The 13,651-nt window shown below is 52.1% G+C and overlaps 2 protein-coding genes across 2 annotated transcripts; both read right to left on the bottom strand.

The window, feature by feature from the left end:
• Nucleotides 1–589: 589 nt before the first annotated feature.
• Nucleotides 590–7,199, bottom strand: HER10_EVM0001220 (tetratricopeptide). The gene is made up of 4 exons (XM_035470975.1): nucleotides 4,407–7,199; nucleotides 2,412–4,319; nucleotides 1,741–2,350; nucleotides 590–1,678 (listed from the first exon to the last, which is right to left on the bottom strand). Exons 1-4 carry the CDS (start codon nucleotides 6,026–6,028, stop codon nucleotides 1,043–1,045), a joined length of 4,776 nt encoding a protein of 1,591 aa, XP_035337965.1. The 5' UTR covers nucleotides 6,029–7,199; the 3' UTR covers nucleotides 590–1,042.
• A 2,762-nt stretch (nucleotides 7,200–9,961) lies between these two features.
• Nucleotides 9,962–13,451, bottom strand: HER10_EVM0006460 (Sec23/Sec24 trunk domain-containing protein). The gene is made up of 7 exons (XM_035476043.1): nucleotides 13,093–13,451; nucleotides 12,908–13,038; nucleotides 12,562–12,856; nucleotides 12,026–12,505; nucleotides 10,873–11,970; nucleotides 10,621–10,820; nucleotides 9,962–10,562 (listed from the first exon to the last, which is right to left on the bottom strand). The coding sequence occupies exons 1-7, from the start codon at nucleotides 13,183–13,185 to the stop codon at nucleotides 10,538–10,540; spliced, it is 2,322 nt and encodes a 773-aa protein (XP_035338450.1). The 5' UTR covers nucleotides 13,186–13,451; the 3' UTR covers nucleotides 9,962–10,537.
• Between the last annotated feature and the right edge of the window lie 200 nt (nucleotides 13,452–13,651).

The following is a 13,651-nucleotide window of genomic DNA, read 5'->3' as shown; positions in this document are numbered from 1 at the left end:
GTGCGACAATCGTCTCCGGTCACACACACTCACAAAGCTCATGGGGAAGCTACTTCAGTTGAGCCTAGGCCGAGAGTCATTACTAGTTAGCCATGCTGACGCCCCATCTCCATTCTGAAGCCTCTCGTAGTTCGTATATGGAGGGAGAAACATCGTCGTCCTCGGCTTGCCATTGGTTGCTTTACGGAACGCTGGGCATTCTCATGGTTGACGAGACGAGTCAACGGTGTTCTTGCCGCCTACTTAGCTTCCCTGTCCACCGGTGTTCCCATGGCACGAATGTTACCACAAGTCCACGATGGGTGCGTTGGCTACACCTGTTTGGTGAAAGGGTCCGCATTCTCTTTACATCCGATCCGAGAAAGAATAAGTGGCGCTAGGTCTATGCTGAATCCCAGTCTGGACCTCCGTTATTCCAAACCAGCCTGGCCTTCTCATGCTCGCGGTCTCTATTGGACGTCGCTTTCAAGTACCTGTAGATGCAGCCCGTGGAGGTAGGTATAAGGATGTCGGTGACAAAAGAGCATAAAGGTTGTGACCTTGATTGGGATGGTCTGACGGCTGGCTGGAGCTTATAATGTAAAAGCAATGAATTTCAATCAAAACATGGATTGCGGGGGCCTCACATCTCACATGGACGAGGAAAGAGGCCCAGGGTATTATTATGTACATCATAGCCTGCTCCGAGGCAAACCCTCCTCCAAACGCCGGCTCCATCCCGCAACCAACACTGAGTTTGCCTCAGTAACGTCAAAGCAGTAAAAGATATGCTCAGTTCATCGAGCAGTATTGCTCTGGACTGGTGTCTAGGCAGATCAATAGCATATCCTCCGCCTGGAACTCCCGCCGCTGATGTCTAAACCTGGCCAGCACCTTGGCCAGCCTGCAAGTCCCTAGTGGTGCATCCAGAATAAAAGCCAAAGAAGATTGCCCCAAAACGAACATGATTTCGGCAAGTATAAGTACTGGGCGCGAGCTCTTCGTCCCAGTACATGAATGCGTAATCAAAGTTGCCATGCCCCTGAAAGAAATGCTGGAGCCTCTACAAGTAGATATCTCCATCCTCTCCTGCCACCCATCGTCGCCACGCCTCGTCGTAGGCCTTCTCTAGATCAACCACCCATCGTCTGGTATCGAAAAGCGCACAGGTCCATTTGCTGTCCCACAGTGTTTTGCGCAAGGTTGCCAACCGACCCCTGCCTTCACCATAGCCACCACGACCAACTCGATAGGACAGGCCATTAGCTAGTCTGATGGCAAAGAGCTCGTAGTCTTCTTCACTGCCGGCGATGAGGTCCTTTGCTGCCTCAACACCCACGGGACCTCTAGGCAAGGCGCCCTTCAAAATTGAAGCCGCCATACGCGAACACATCTTGTAGGGGTATCGTGGTAGTGTGAGAAGAGGTGTACTAGACCACAATACATCTGCGGCCGTGGTGTGCGCGTTACACTCGGGGGTGTCGAGGAATAAATCGCAAACGCGAGCTCGGGAAATATGCTGGTTCTTCGGTGCCACGTCCGTGAAGATGATTCGGCTAGCAACTTCTTCCCCGGCCCAATCCTTCGCCGTCCTCCTAAGATTCGTTTCTCCCAGTTCGGGGAATCGCAAGAGCCATAAGATGGCCTTGGGAGCCTGTGCTAGGATGCGTAGCCACGTCCGGAATGTTGTAGGGTCGATCTTGAGAAGGAGTTAGCTACTGGTCTCGGGAGTGATGCATAAATACGCGGAATATGACGAACCTTGTATAGTTGATTGAAATTTCCCATGATAACGGTATCATCGGGCAGATTGGGGAACAGCTCTTTCCGCATGCTCCACCGTCGGCGCTGCTCATCTTCCCATGAAACTTTATGTTCATCGGGATCGCTCGACTGCGCATGGTCACAGCAAAAGAAAGTGTCTTTGCAGAACACGATGTTCTCCGAGTAGATCCAGTCTCCGTCGCCTTCTTCAGTTTTGTCCTCAAAAATGTCTGTAACAGAGAGGTTACCACGCCAAGGGCGTAGTGTCTCCGGCGGGATTGCTGTGGCGTCTGCAAGCAGATAGTCACACCACTCGGCACCCAAGCTGCCGGCGAAGCCCATGAAGGACATTTGGATCGGAACAGGTCTCGCTGCAAAAATTTCGTTGCGAGCGCCTCTAGTATAGCCATTCAGGTTGACAAGGATATGAATATTGTCTTGAACGATTTGCTCAACTAGCTTGTCCGAAGTCCACGTGCTGGCATCTCGGAACACAGGCGCTTCGCGTTCAATCTGCAGCCGATGAACAGATTTATCACTTGCTGTCGTGGCATAGCAGAATGCTTTTACGCGGGTGGAATCGTGAAAACCGAAAACAGATTGCATACTATTAAGATGTCAGTACAAACTGCGGCAAGGTAATATTGAATCAAATCGAGCCGTCTTACAGGTGGGCCAGGGGATGATTATTGAAGTCCGAAGAAACATAGCCGACATTCAGGTGAGGCGATGGAGGCGCAGGTGGGGGGTAGACGGTCTTTGGAAGCCAAGGGGAGCGAAGTGTGGAACAGGAGATCCTGAACGCGTTGCGTTGTGATATCATGCGAATGTCCTTGGCAGTCAAGGGACAGGTGAAGGTATGGAATGGGAGGACTGTTGGAGCGGATGGTACAGCGAGGGTAGACGGTAGTTGAGGACGCATGTACTCCGAGGTCGACTTCATCGAACCCCGAACAAACTTGTCGCAATACCATCGCCGCATCGCTGCCCGTGCTCCACGCTCCACAAGCCTCAGCAGACGCGATCCTTCCCAAGGACTCTTGGACCAGCTAAGTAGCTTTGTCGAGAAGTTGGCGTGGGCGTCATTCGACTCCCCGTCGGCCAAACGCAGCTGTGCAACCAATGCTGCAATATCGTTATCCTGTAGAACGCCAACGCCCCAAGTTGACGCGTCAGCGAGTTGGCGCGACACGATGTCGATAACCTTCTTCGTGAGGCCGGATCCTTGGTTTTCCTTTCTGGCATCGAAAAACATGCCCTCGTTGTCGACATGCCAGCGATCATACGTGCCCCCCTGTAGGAGTGCGCCGCCCCTGCCTCTCCAGTCGCAAACCGAGTTCAAGGCTGTAGACAACCCGCATACTGCTTCTGCAAATTCTGGATTGGAATGAACAGCCCTTTTGTAGTATGTTATTGCATCACTGATACGCCCTCGATCCTTGACGGCATTTGCAAGATTTGTTAGGGCGATATCAAAATTTCCATCACACTGAACAGCCTGCTCATACATCTGAATCGCAAGGTCCAGCTGACCAATGTCCTTGAGAAGACTGCCGAGATTGGTGTGCAGGTGAACGTGCTTTGGATCCAGTGTAAGCCCGTAGTTGTAGTACGCAAGAGCCAAAGCGAGTCCACTGCCAGGGGTAATGCCAGGAATACTAGGCAATGATGACAAAGTTTGACTCGACGATGCTGCCATGGGCTGCTGTACACTGGCAAGTAGAATGCCTACATTGTTTGCAGTTGATGGGCTCTCTTGAAGTGACAATGAAAGATAGTAAAGAGACAGAATGTCACCAACGCCGGCCGACTTCCTTACTAGTCCCGCAGCCTGCGAGCCAGAGGACATGGCATCTTGGAATATCTTGGCGAGAGAAAGTAGCGAATTGCTAGTAGTCTGGATTGCTGCCCGCTTTGGGCCGCCTTCAGGCACGAACCGTAGTCCAGGGAGATCGCCGTTGTTGGAAAATACTAGCTTTGCCGTGCGCCTCGCCTGTTCAGGTGGCAGTAACAAGGGGCGAGACGGCGTCGCCTTGTCGATGACGTGGTGATTGCTGCCATTTGGTGCCAGAACCTGCTGGATCTGTCGGACTAACGTCTGAACAGATGCTGTTCTTCTTCCTGCGCTGATCAAGACAGCTTCCTCAAAGGCTTCAGACGCCCCTGCGATATCCTTCAGACTGTACAGCATTGTTCCTTTGGCATGGACTAATGCGAGGATGCGGCCATTTTCGGTACCTGAAATAGCATAACCGCTCGAACCAAAGCCAGGCTGGGTTCGGCTTTCGTCGAAAAGGCTAGCCGCCAAGCTGGGAGCGGCATCCCTTTGGGCGGCGGCAGTGTCATAGCCAGTCTCTCCTGTTGATCCTTTTGGTAGCCTGAGAGACTTTTGAACAAAATTGATGACATCAACCGCGTCGACGCTTTTCTTTTTATACAGCAGACCGACCAAATGTTCTACCGCTTCAAGGTATTGCGGTCGAGTCTTGATCGCCTTCAACCAGCATTTCTCCGCCTCGTCTTGTCTGTTCAGGCAGTACAAAGTCGCCGCCTGATTCGACACTGCTTCCACATGACTATATGAAGAGTTAATAAGGGTGATTTCGTAATCCCACAACAGTAACAGCCAGACGCAAGACATAAATGGTGGGATAAAGACTTACTTCGGCTCTAGTGAAGTGATTCGGGTAAACCATTCTAAGGCTTCCTCGAAGTGTTCCAGGCCGTAGTGCAAGCAGCCTCCCAGTAGAACACCATCGATCCATTTCCATTTGGAGTGCTCACATAGACGGGTGAGAAGCTCTAGGGAACTTTTGGCATTCGCGAGAGGCGAGCCTCTCGAAATCTGATTCGGATACAAAGATCCACTGGAGTTCGTGACCGGGAAATTGCCATGCCGAAAATCCGTAAGCCCGTCCCAGCCAGCATGCTGCGTTGTGAGCGGCGATTTGTCTCCCAAGGGACCGAATAGCATGCTTTCTTGGTTGTTTCTGTGGCTTGCGTTGGCCATCATAGCGGCATCTCCCGGGAAAAAGAGGTCCGGGGCCAAGGTGACGATGGGCTGTTTAGGTGGTTTGGGATATACCACCATTCTCGAGGTAGTGCTCAGAGCTGAGCCAGGCCTCAACTGCTGAGTTTTGCGCCCGTGATGCAAGAGTGCGAGTAAGTCGACATAACTTCGGTGCGCTTGAGCCAGCGCCTTTTCTCTGAACGCCGAAGAATGTGTCTTGTTCATAGAATCAACAGCGCTGATAGCTTGAGGCGGTTCTAGCGTAAGAGCCTCTAAATGAGTTTGCGCAGGTTGCAAAAAGCCAGACCCATATGCCGAGAGGTGAGCGTAAGGATCCTGTGGAGTGAAGTGGGCAGACGGTCCTATGATCTGATTCTGCACCTTGGAGTAACGATGGTCGTAAATGGATGGTGAAGGAGACGGGGTATGGTGCATCGGCGGGCCGACATAACTCTGCTCTTGCTGATGCGTCGGAAACCACGAGTTGGCTACATGCAGTAGTCCCGGGATACTGGCTCCGGTGTTTCCAGAAGGGAGGGTCCCGGGGAAATATGAGTTGGCATTGAATAGCGAAGGCCGCGAATGAAGCTGAGGAGTAGAGCCAAACAGCGCAGCCGTGTCCGGAGTGTTGAACCCATATTGCGAAGAGGCTAGAGAGACGGTAGAGTGCATCGACTGGTGGGTCAAGTCCTGCGCAAGTGGCCATAGTTGATATGTTGGAGGCGTTATGTTCAAACTAACGCCTGCCTGATCACGGACAGGTAAAGAATTACGGATCTGGTCGGTGGTCTGATGAGGGCGGTTCGTATTATACGCCATTTGAACCGCCGGGAGCGCCATCTGCTTCAGGGGCGGAGGCCTCGAGGCGTATTGAGCATGAGAACCATCGTAGCCAGCTTCAATAGTGCCATTCGGCGTTTTACGTCGCAACTGATGTTCCGGTCCGTCAAGAAAATGCGACTGGCCTGCGGCCGTCGTGCGGCGCTGTATCGGTTGATTTGGGTGTGAAGAAGTCCGGATTGGAAAGGATCGTGGCGTCTTGCCGTCGGGGAAAAGAGCATTCGCCGAGCCGGCTGGCGGGCAGCGTAAGTTCTGATTGAACGTATACGTGCTGAAGTGAGGAAGCAGGTGGTAGTTATGTTGCTGCGGTGTGTAGTCTTCTGGCTGGCGGTGCTGGAGGTGGTGGTGCTGTTGTTGTGGCTGCTGGAAGGGCGGGAGGGGATCGAAGTTTGGCGCCTGTGGCACCGTATGGTGCATCTGAACTAGAGGCAACATGGGTTATGTGATGGAGACGACGAGGCGCTTCTGGGTATCATGGAGCGGAGCACGGAACGAGCGAGCTCAGCACAAAGGAGAGTGCTGCGAGTTCCAGGCTGGATATATCGATCCGGGATCCAGTTGTCATTGCCTGCTGGCTAAAGCATGGCTGACAGGCCGGCTGACGGGCATGGCCTCTGGGACGCCTCGAGCGAACGGCTGTGCCAATGCCCGATAGCAATGCCACCTGCCCTGCGGCCTTTCCAAGCCTAGGGACCCGGCTCTCTTGTGCTTCAAGTTCGATGAAGCGCGACGGAGGGCAATGTCGAGAAAATATCGTTTCCCCCCCTCCGACAGAGGTTTGTCGTTACGTCGTGAAGGTAGCGCCGGGTTCGTCGGTCGGGGCAATGCGAGGCTGGGGGGCCTAATGGAGGAATGGTAACGGTAGAGACGTTCGGCCTGACAGGCGAGTTCAGCGACAAGATCGCAAGAGGAGAGGTTGAAGCGGTCGATCGAGTGATCCTCTATTGGCGAGAAGAAGAATACGAAAGCAACGTGGAGCAAACACAATGCGTCTAGTGCGAGGTCTGCAGCGGCAGTAGTAGTAGTAGTAGTAATAGTAGCAGTAACGGTAGCTGTGGCGGTAGCCGCGACGGGAGCAAAAATGACAGCTATAGCTTGCAGCCGTGGCCGTGGCTACAGGTTTGATTGTGTAGGAAGATGCAATGCGATTCAGCCCGGTTTAGCCCCAGTCGGGGGTGGTGGTGGTGGTGGTGGTGGTGGTGGTGGTGCTAGCCGTAGCACGGGAGCCGTTGGGAGAAGAAAGAAGCGCAGGTCAAATAGGTAAGGCGATCATCCAGGCGGACCACTCAGGCAGTCACAGCAGTCACAGCAGTGTCAGCAGTATGATAAGAAGTCAGAAGTTGACGGCCAGACTAGGTATTAGAATGGGTATCAGCCCGATATAGCGGGTTAAGCTGAAGGCTGCCCTCTGGCCTAGATTTAATCGTCTCGAGGATCTGTCAAGAAGTCTTCAGTATCCCTCCCAGCTTATGACCTCCAGCCTGACGCGGAGGTACGTATCCAAGAGCAGAGCATACCTTACAGCGTCAGGGAAAGGTCAGCGCACTATCCCGTACGAGTACTAGACACTAGTCTGTCAAAGATTGTGTACTACGTATGCGCGGACCATGGGCATGGGGTTCCTAGTATTGGGGGTTTGGCTGCTCAAAGTTGGATGTCGTGACTGGGGTGGGTGTGATGAGGTGAGGAAAGGTACCGTGAGGCTTGACGCATGGTACCTTAGGTGACGGGGCGGAGGGGTGGGGGGTCACAACTGGGGCGTGCTCCGTACTTCTCAAAAGCGGTCAGACGAGGTGAGCAACGAAGGAGATACGGATACAGGACAGGAGGCAACGGCTGGCAGCGGCTTATAGGTACTTTAAACAACGGAGTGCAAAGATGGAGGAGATAATAAATGTCTCGGGAGAGAGCGATCTTGATATCCCAGCCGTAGTCGAGAAAGGCGATTATACACCTCACAGTACAGGTGCGGATTCAAAAGTACGTTGTCTTCGCAGTTACCTGTAAAAGTACAAAACGGGAATGCCGCAACAAAACTTGGCATTAAGAAGCGCGGCGACTTGGGGTGGGTTACTTAAGCAGGGAAGTTCACAAGGTACACCAGGCCCTCCCTCAACTTGGAAATGCTCTTGGCTGAAGGCGCATAGGGAGTGAAATTCCTCGATCAAATGAGGAAGATATATCTCCTCATATGGGTCCCGTGAGCTGCGGACAAGATACTCATTATTCGTTGGACGTAAAGTAATGAGGAACGGCGGGCAACAACACCTAGTAAATCCAACAATGGAAGCAACCCGACCTTTTATCAATCTTAAACGCCGGCCGGTGAGGTGACAAGCCTGGATCCATGCATTAGTGCCAAACACGTTGGTTTCGCTGCACTGCCCAAGACAGTGCTAATTTTACCAACCATACGTAAGAAATGCACTATACCGGATGAAATAATCCTCCTTCCTCGCTCAACTTCCTCCAAGTATCTTGCGCAGGAACCAAAGGTCCCCTTATCTATGTTTTAATAACCTAATGGCACAGTCTGAATCATTGAAGCATCAGGTCACTTATTTAGGATGTGCATATCATACCTAGGACACAGCTTAGCACACAAACATTCAGGTCCACCCCAAAGCCCGCAACCCGCCAAACGTCGTTTGTATATACCTTACTGATGTCAGACCACACATGTGACCGGTTCCTCGAGGTCGCGTACTCTCCCGAACCATGACCAAATGCTGCAATTGCATCCTTGTTGACCATGCCAATCGGCGTGCGGAGTGCAGTACATTGTTATGGACATGGCCCTGCAACTGAGAAGCTCCAAACTATTTTGAAACCAGGACATAGATATGCCAGGGCACATCCGGGACTCTAAGCAGAAATGCCCACACCAATTCGCAGACCTTGATATCACAGCGCAATGAGGTAATTCGCGGCGAGCAAAATTGCGACATCCATCTTTTGGAAACTTTGTCATTTGGTCATTTGGCAATTCTTTTTTTCTTTGCCCAAGGTTGTCCCTTTTGGGTAGTCCCCTTAATGCAGAACCATTCCTAAACTCCAGAAGTCATGCGAGAGTGTCCGTCCAGCTATTGACCTCCTTTATTCCTCGGGGACTGTTCATCGTGTTAGCCAGCTACTCCAACAAATGACTGTGATCATTTTCCAAGTTTGGAACGTAACTGATCGAAGGTTGTTTGGTACTTACTGTCAATCTCACCAGCGTCGATGGCATCGGTGATGGCCTTGGGGCTCTTGCCGTCAACCTGGCATCCGACACTGTTTGCTGTTCCAAGAATCTCCTTAACACCTCCCTCCAACGTCTTGGAGAAAGACTTGTGGCGCATGGTTCTCGCAATCTCGATGATCTCCTCCAGAGGAACAGACTTGTTGTGCTTGATGTTCTTCTCCTTCTTGCGGTCGCGAGGGGGCTCCTTGAGGGCGCGGATAATGAGGGAAGAGGCGGTAGGGACAACGGAGACAGCGGCTTGACGGTTCTGGATGGTGAGCTTGACCGTCACGCGGAGGCCCTTCTATAATTCCAAGCATGTCAGTTCTGTTCCAGTTCGCTTGCGGGGGTGTTAAAGTTAAGGGTGGAGGGATTGCCATACCCAGTCGCCAGTTGCCTTCGCGATATCTTCACCAACTTTCTTGGGAGACAGACCGAGAGGACCGATCTTGGGGGCCAAGGCGGAGGAGGCACCGACCTCACCTCCGGTAGCCAGGAGGTGACTATATTCGCGAATTGTGTTAGAAGAAAAAAAAACTCCTTCCTCGTCACCGCAAATATTCTGAGTTATAGGGAAGGTGCGACGTACATGACCTTGACTTCGTTAGGATCGAATTTGGGAGCTGTGGTAAACTGTTAGTTTTCCTGTCGTCGCTTGTTCGGCCTCATGGCAGTCGAAAGGATCACTTACGCATCGTGTCTGCTCTCGGATCTGGGTCTGATGGGAAAGTTGGTGTCGAAGGATGGAGTTGAGGCCGAGTTGGACGGGGGAAAATGTTGATTAGTTCTGTGCGCCTTCTCACAGCCCTAGGCAAAAAAGACTAAGATACTACGCCACAATCCATGTGGCTGGGTGGAGAAAATTGGTGCACAAAAGCCTGGCCAATGACCCTTTTCGCACTCCACTGTCCACGGAGGGTCTTTCGCCAAAGAAAGCCACAACTATCACGTGGTTTTCTCGCACCTAAAGACTAAAGTGCCCTTGATTGATGAGGTAATATTAACTACCTTACCTGTCTATCTTATCTTCTTATCGGCTCTCGCTACCTTACCTACCAGGCCAAGCCACATTCGCTACCTGCCCACAACTACCTTAACTCTAGCCACACGTCAGAAAGGCAACTTTGACGAAGTCCATACGGAGTGCGCCTCATCAATTGCGGTACTGCCCTACCAAGGGATATTTGGGGATACAGGTGCCCACCTGATGTACACCGTGCATTATCTTGCCTCCCTACGCTCCCACTCCGTACCTTGTAGAGAATCAATCGTCTTGGTGGGGGCGGGGTTCTTCAGCTACCATACATCCCCACTCTATCACGCTTCACATGTACCAGATCGAACACAGTTGCGTCGGGTACGTAGGTCTCCTCGAATACCTTGGCTCGGGTAGAGTCTCAACACCGCTTAACTTATCGGCTCATTTGCCTTGCTCTCATGGTTCAATCTGATAGATTTCACAGACTGCAAGGTCTATTTTTGGCATTGGCCGCGTAAGTGAAATCTTTACACGGATTTCTTCAGTGTTCATTGGCATCTGTCTTCATAACTACAGCAAAGTCAGAAGTCTTATATGCCAGAAACATCCAGACTCCGAGTTTGCGATTGCGCCCTTCATCCCCCTTCTAGTGGATTTGTCGTCTCTTGGCACGACCAAGACGGCCACCACGTCTTTGCTGGCACCGATATCCTCCTTCGGCCCATGACGATAGGCAACTAATTTAGTTTGTGCCGCTCACGGCCAGCCTAACACCCAGAGTTAGTAAGTCCGTTAGGATAGGATAAATATTGAGTAATTCCTTACTTCATGAGATGGTCCATGAAGGTTTGCAGAGACACATCATCAGTGAAGATAGTCTGGGCGTTTTGCGCACCCACACCGCCATAAGCCCCAGTAGTGTGGGTGGTCGACGGGTTGAGCTTCGACAGAAGGAATCTGGCTTGAGAACCTCCAGCATCACAAACAATGAATCGAGGAAGTGGGAATCTATCGGTGATGAGATCCTACATAACGTTAGCTGACATACTGAGAACCTGAGGGAGGGAGAGAGCTTACTCTTGCATCTTCCTTGGGCTGCTCGAGCAGAGATGCAAAGTTTTCATAGCCCTCTTGATCCTGGTATCCCGCCTTGCGCCACTCGGCGACCGTCTCGCCGTGGAAAATGAGAATGTGGAAGAAGGTGTCGAGAAGAAGGATATGGGTGGGTTGAATAGAAGTCGAGTCCAGCAACACAGGTTGGCCACCCTCCTGATCAAACGTGTACGAGTCTAACGTGGGCTGTATCATGATGAGCGAGTTGCTTACGTCCTCGTGGTTAAGGACATGGCGATAGAAGGCCGTCTCGTCGGGGGAGTTGTTGAAGACCTGTAGGAATTGACTCCTCCGGAGATGGAACATGAACTGGGGATACAGTGTAAAGTTCTTCTCGAGCCGGAAGGAGGATGGATCATCTTTCCGGTAGTCTGCAAAGCGGGAGCAGAGTCTGATAAGCATCCTGTCAACCCAGCGCAAGACATCCGGACCGTCATCAACTTCGGCCTTGAACACTGCAATGCGAGACATCAGGACAGCAGCAGCTTCCTGGTCGAACGATTGTGCAATAGCTGGATCGCCAGCTGGTCCACTGAGATTTCTGGCAATTGTCGTAACCCTCAGATGGAATTGACCGGACGAGTGTTGGTAGTAGGTGAGGAATTGAATCATGCCCTTCTGTGGCGTTTGCTGATGCTGTGTAGGGCCTCCCTGACTTGCAATTTCAAAGTATACGCCGTAACTTGCGTTGGGGTCGATGCCGCACATCTTCCATGAGCATGTATTGCCTATGCCACATTCCGTCTCTCCAACCGATGTCGATTTCTTGTTAAGAGAAATGGCATGGCCTATCAGTCCAGTAACCTTTAACTCTTTAGTGGTGAGTACTTCGAGCGTAGCATTGAAGCCCATCAGCAAATTGTCGTCACCATCCTTTTCAAACACGCGAATGAATGATTGCCTGAACATAGAGGAAGTAAAACTGTCGGTCAGAATCATGTGGCCACCGGTGGAATTGCAGAGGCCTTTCATCTCTAAGAGACCGACTTGATCAAGACAACCCGCGAATATATCAATGATGTGGCCATTATGAGCAGTCCTCTTGGCCAGGATATCGTAGAACTAGAGACTAGCGTCAGCTTTGCCTGTGCAGAGGAAACCTCATCTAAGTACCGACCTTGAGTGCCTTCTTGTAGTACTTGATGTTGTCACGGTCAATGTCGTGGTGCGATCGAATGGGCTCTCTCAGCTCCGGGCCAACTACCATGCCGGGTCCCTCTGTTGCCGGTCCACCAGCGAAGAGCATGATGCGACCACCGGCGTGCTGGAATGAAGACTCAAGGAGTCCTACTGCGACACTGAGAGCAACGCCGGAGCAGCGCAGACTCCTGCGGTCGTTGGCTACGGGCCATGGATCTTTCTGTAGCTGCTCCAAAGCTTTCGTCAGCTGAAACTCGGCCTGCTGAACGGGCAGCAGAAATCTCGACGCAGGGCCTGCGGGCATAGGCCTTCCAGGTTGTTGCTGGGGCATGCCGGGTCGCATTGCTGGGGAGAGCAAGCCGAGCATCTCCTGCACCTGCTTCGCGGAGTAGTCTTTGCTACCGCGAAACACATATGATTTCGCGCATTCAGTGTAGCCGATTTCGTGAACTTGTGCCTTGAGAAGTGATCAGCAAGGAGGGTTGTGGGGTTCCCAATGGACACGCCACCTACCATCGTGCCATATGTGATTAAGCCAACAAGTGCATTTTCGGGTAGCAGGCTCAGGCTCATGACCAATGACTCCTTGAGCGCAGCCAGGCTATCATCCTCTTGGCAGGTGTCGACAACATAGAGGAAGATGGGAGGGCTTGGCGCCGGCCGCGAGAGCCGATACTCGATCGTAGTGTTGGAGGGGTGAAGTTCAGGGGGGATGGCATTGGCGGTGATGTCTTTGTAATGGGGCGGAAGAGGGTTCCGCGATAGGCAGAACGGACAGATCCAGAGACGGGCTCTTACGTCCACAGAGCTAGCCCAGGTCAGACTGAGAGATTCCGATAACTCAACTCGCTTGACTCACCAGAAAGGATTGAGGACGGAGCGACAAGGTTGCTTGCAAGTCACCGGTTCGAATTGGAGGAGTGGTGTGTCGGGCTTTTCTTTGAGGGGAGTGTAGTTGGCCCCGATCGGCACGACCAAGCGCGATGCTTCCTGTATAAGCACATGTCAGAAGATGCAGCAAGACACTTTCCAAGAGCAACTGACCATACGAGAGCTAGGAAACACGTTCCAACTCAGGCGAACTCCATCGCGGTCCTCGACCTCGCTCCATTGCTCCTTAAGAGCTTCGTAGTCCATCGTTGTTTAAGTGCTCTGCTGCGGTCGATAGTCAGGCGGTGCGGCTTCTGCGTGACGGCGTGAATCCTGAAAGGTGTGGTCAGTGGCGGATATTTGAGCAGGAATAGCGGTGCATTTAATTCATACTTAGGTTGCCAGCAGATAGTTTGCAGTGCCGCGAGAATTGCTGCGTTGGATAGAAGATAGGACGGAGAAAGTAGCTTGGTATGGCCACGGCACAGTTAACAAACCGCGGCGGCTTTGAGCGGTGGCCGACCGGTGGAGGCAATGTGGCAGGAACAAGCTGTGGTGGGGCTACCTAGGGAGGTACCTGCCAGTGACTAGTACGAGATCCATATATCTCTAGCGCGCGGTTGCGGCTACGTGTACATAAGGGGGTGCGCAGCACGGGCATGCAGCCAGCATAGCCACAGAGGTATAGTTAAGGATCAGCAGACTACTCAGCTATACTAAATAATAATGTAAC

This window comes from Colletotrichum scovillei (genome assembly GCF_011075155.1).
Source record: "Colletotrichum scovillei strain TJNH1 chromosome Unknown Contig00001, whole genome shotgun sequence".
Taxonomy (NCBI): Eukaryota; Fungi; Ascomycota; class Sordariomycetes; order Glomerellales; family Glomerellaceae; genus Colletotrichum; species Colletotrichum scovillei.
Note: the sequence above shows the minus strand (reverse complement) of the source record. Positions and strands in the feature narration are given on the sequence as shown.

Coding starts and splice junctions, on each gene's coding strand:
- HER10_EVM0001220 (XM_035470975.1), bottom strand. CDS start 6,028: ATGTTGCCTCTAGTTCAGATGCACCATACGGTGCCACAGGCGCCAAAC. Junction 4,320..4,406: donor ATCACTTCACTAGAGCCGAA/GTAAGTCTTTAT, acceptor CTCTTCATATAG/TCATGTGGAAGCAGTGTCGA. Junction 2,351..2,411: donor AATCATCCCCTGGCCCACCT/GTAAGACGGCTC, acceptor ACATCTTAATAG/TATGCAATCTGTTTTCGGTT.
- HER10_EVM0006460 (XM_035476043.1), bottom strand. CDS start 13,185: ATGGACTACGAAGCTCTTAAGGAGCAATGGAGCGAGGTCGAGGACCGC. Junction 12,506..12,561: donor TAATCACATATGGCACGATG/GTAGGTGGCGTG, acceptor TCACTTCTCAAG/GCACAAGTTCACGAAATCGG. Junction 10,821..10,872: donor AGCCCAAGGAAGATGCAAGA/GTAAGCTCTCTC, acceptor AACGTTATGTAG/GATCTCATCACCGATAGATT.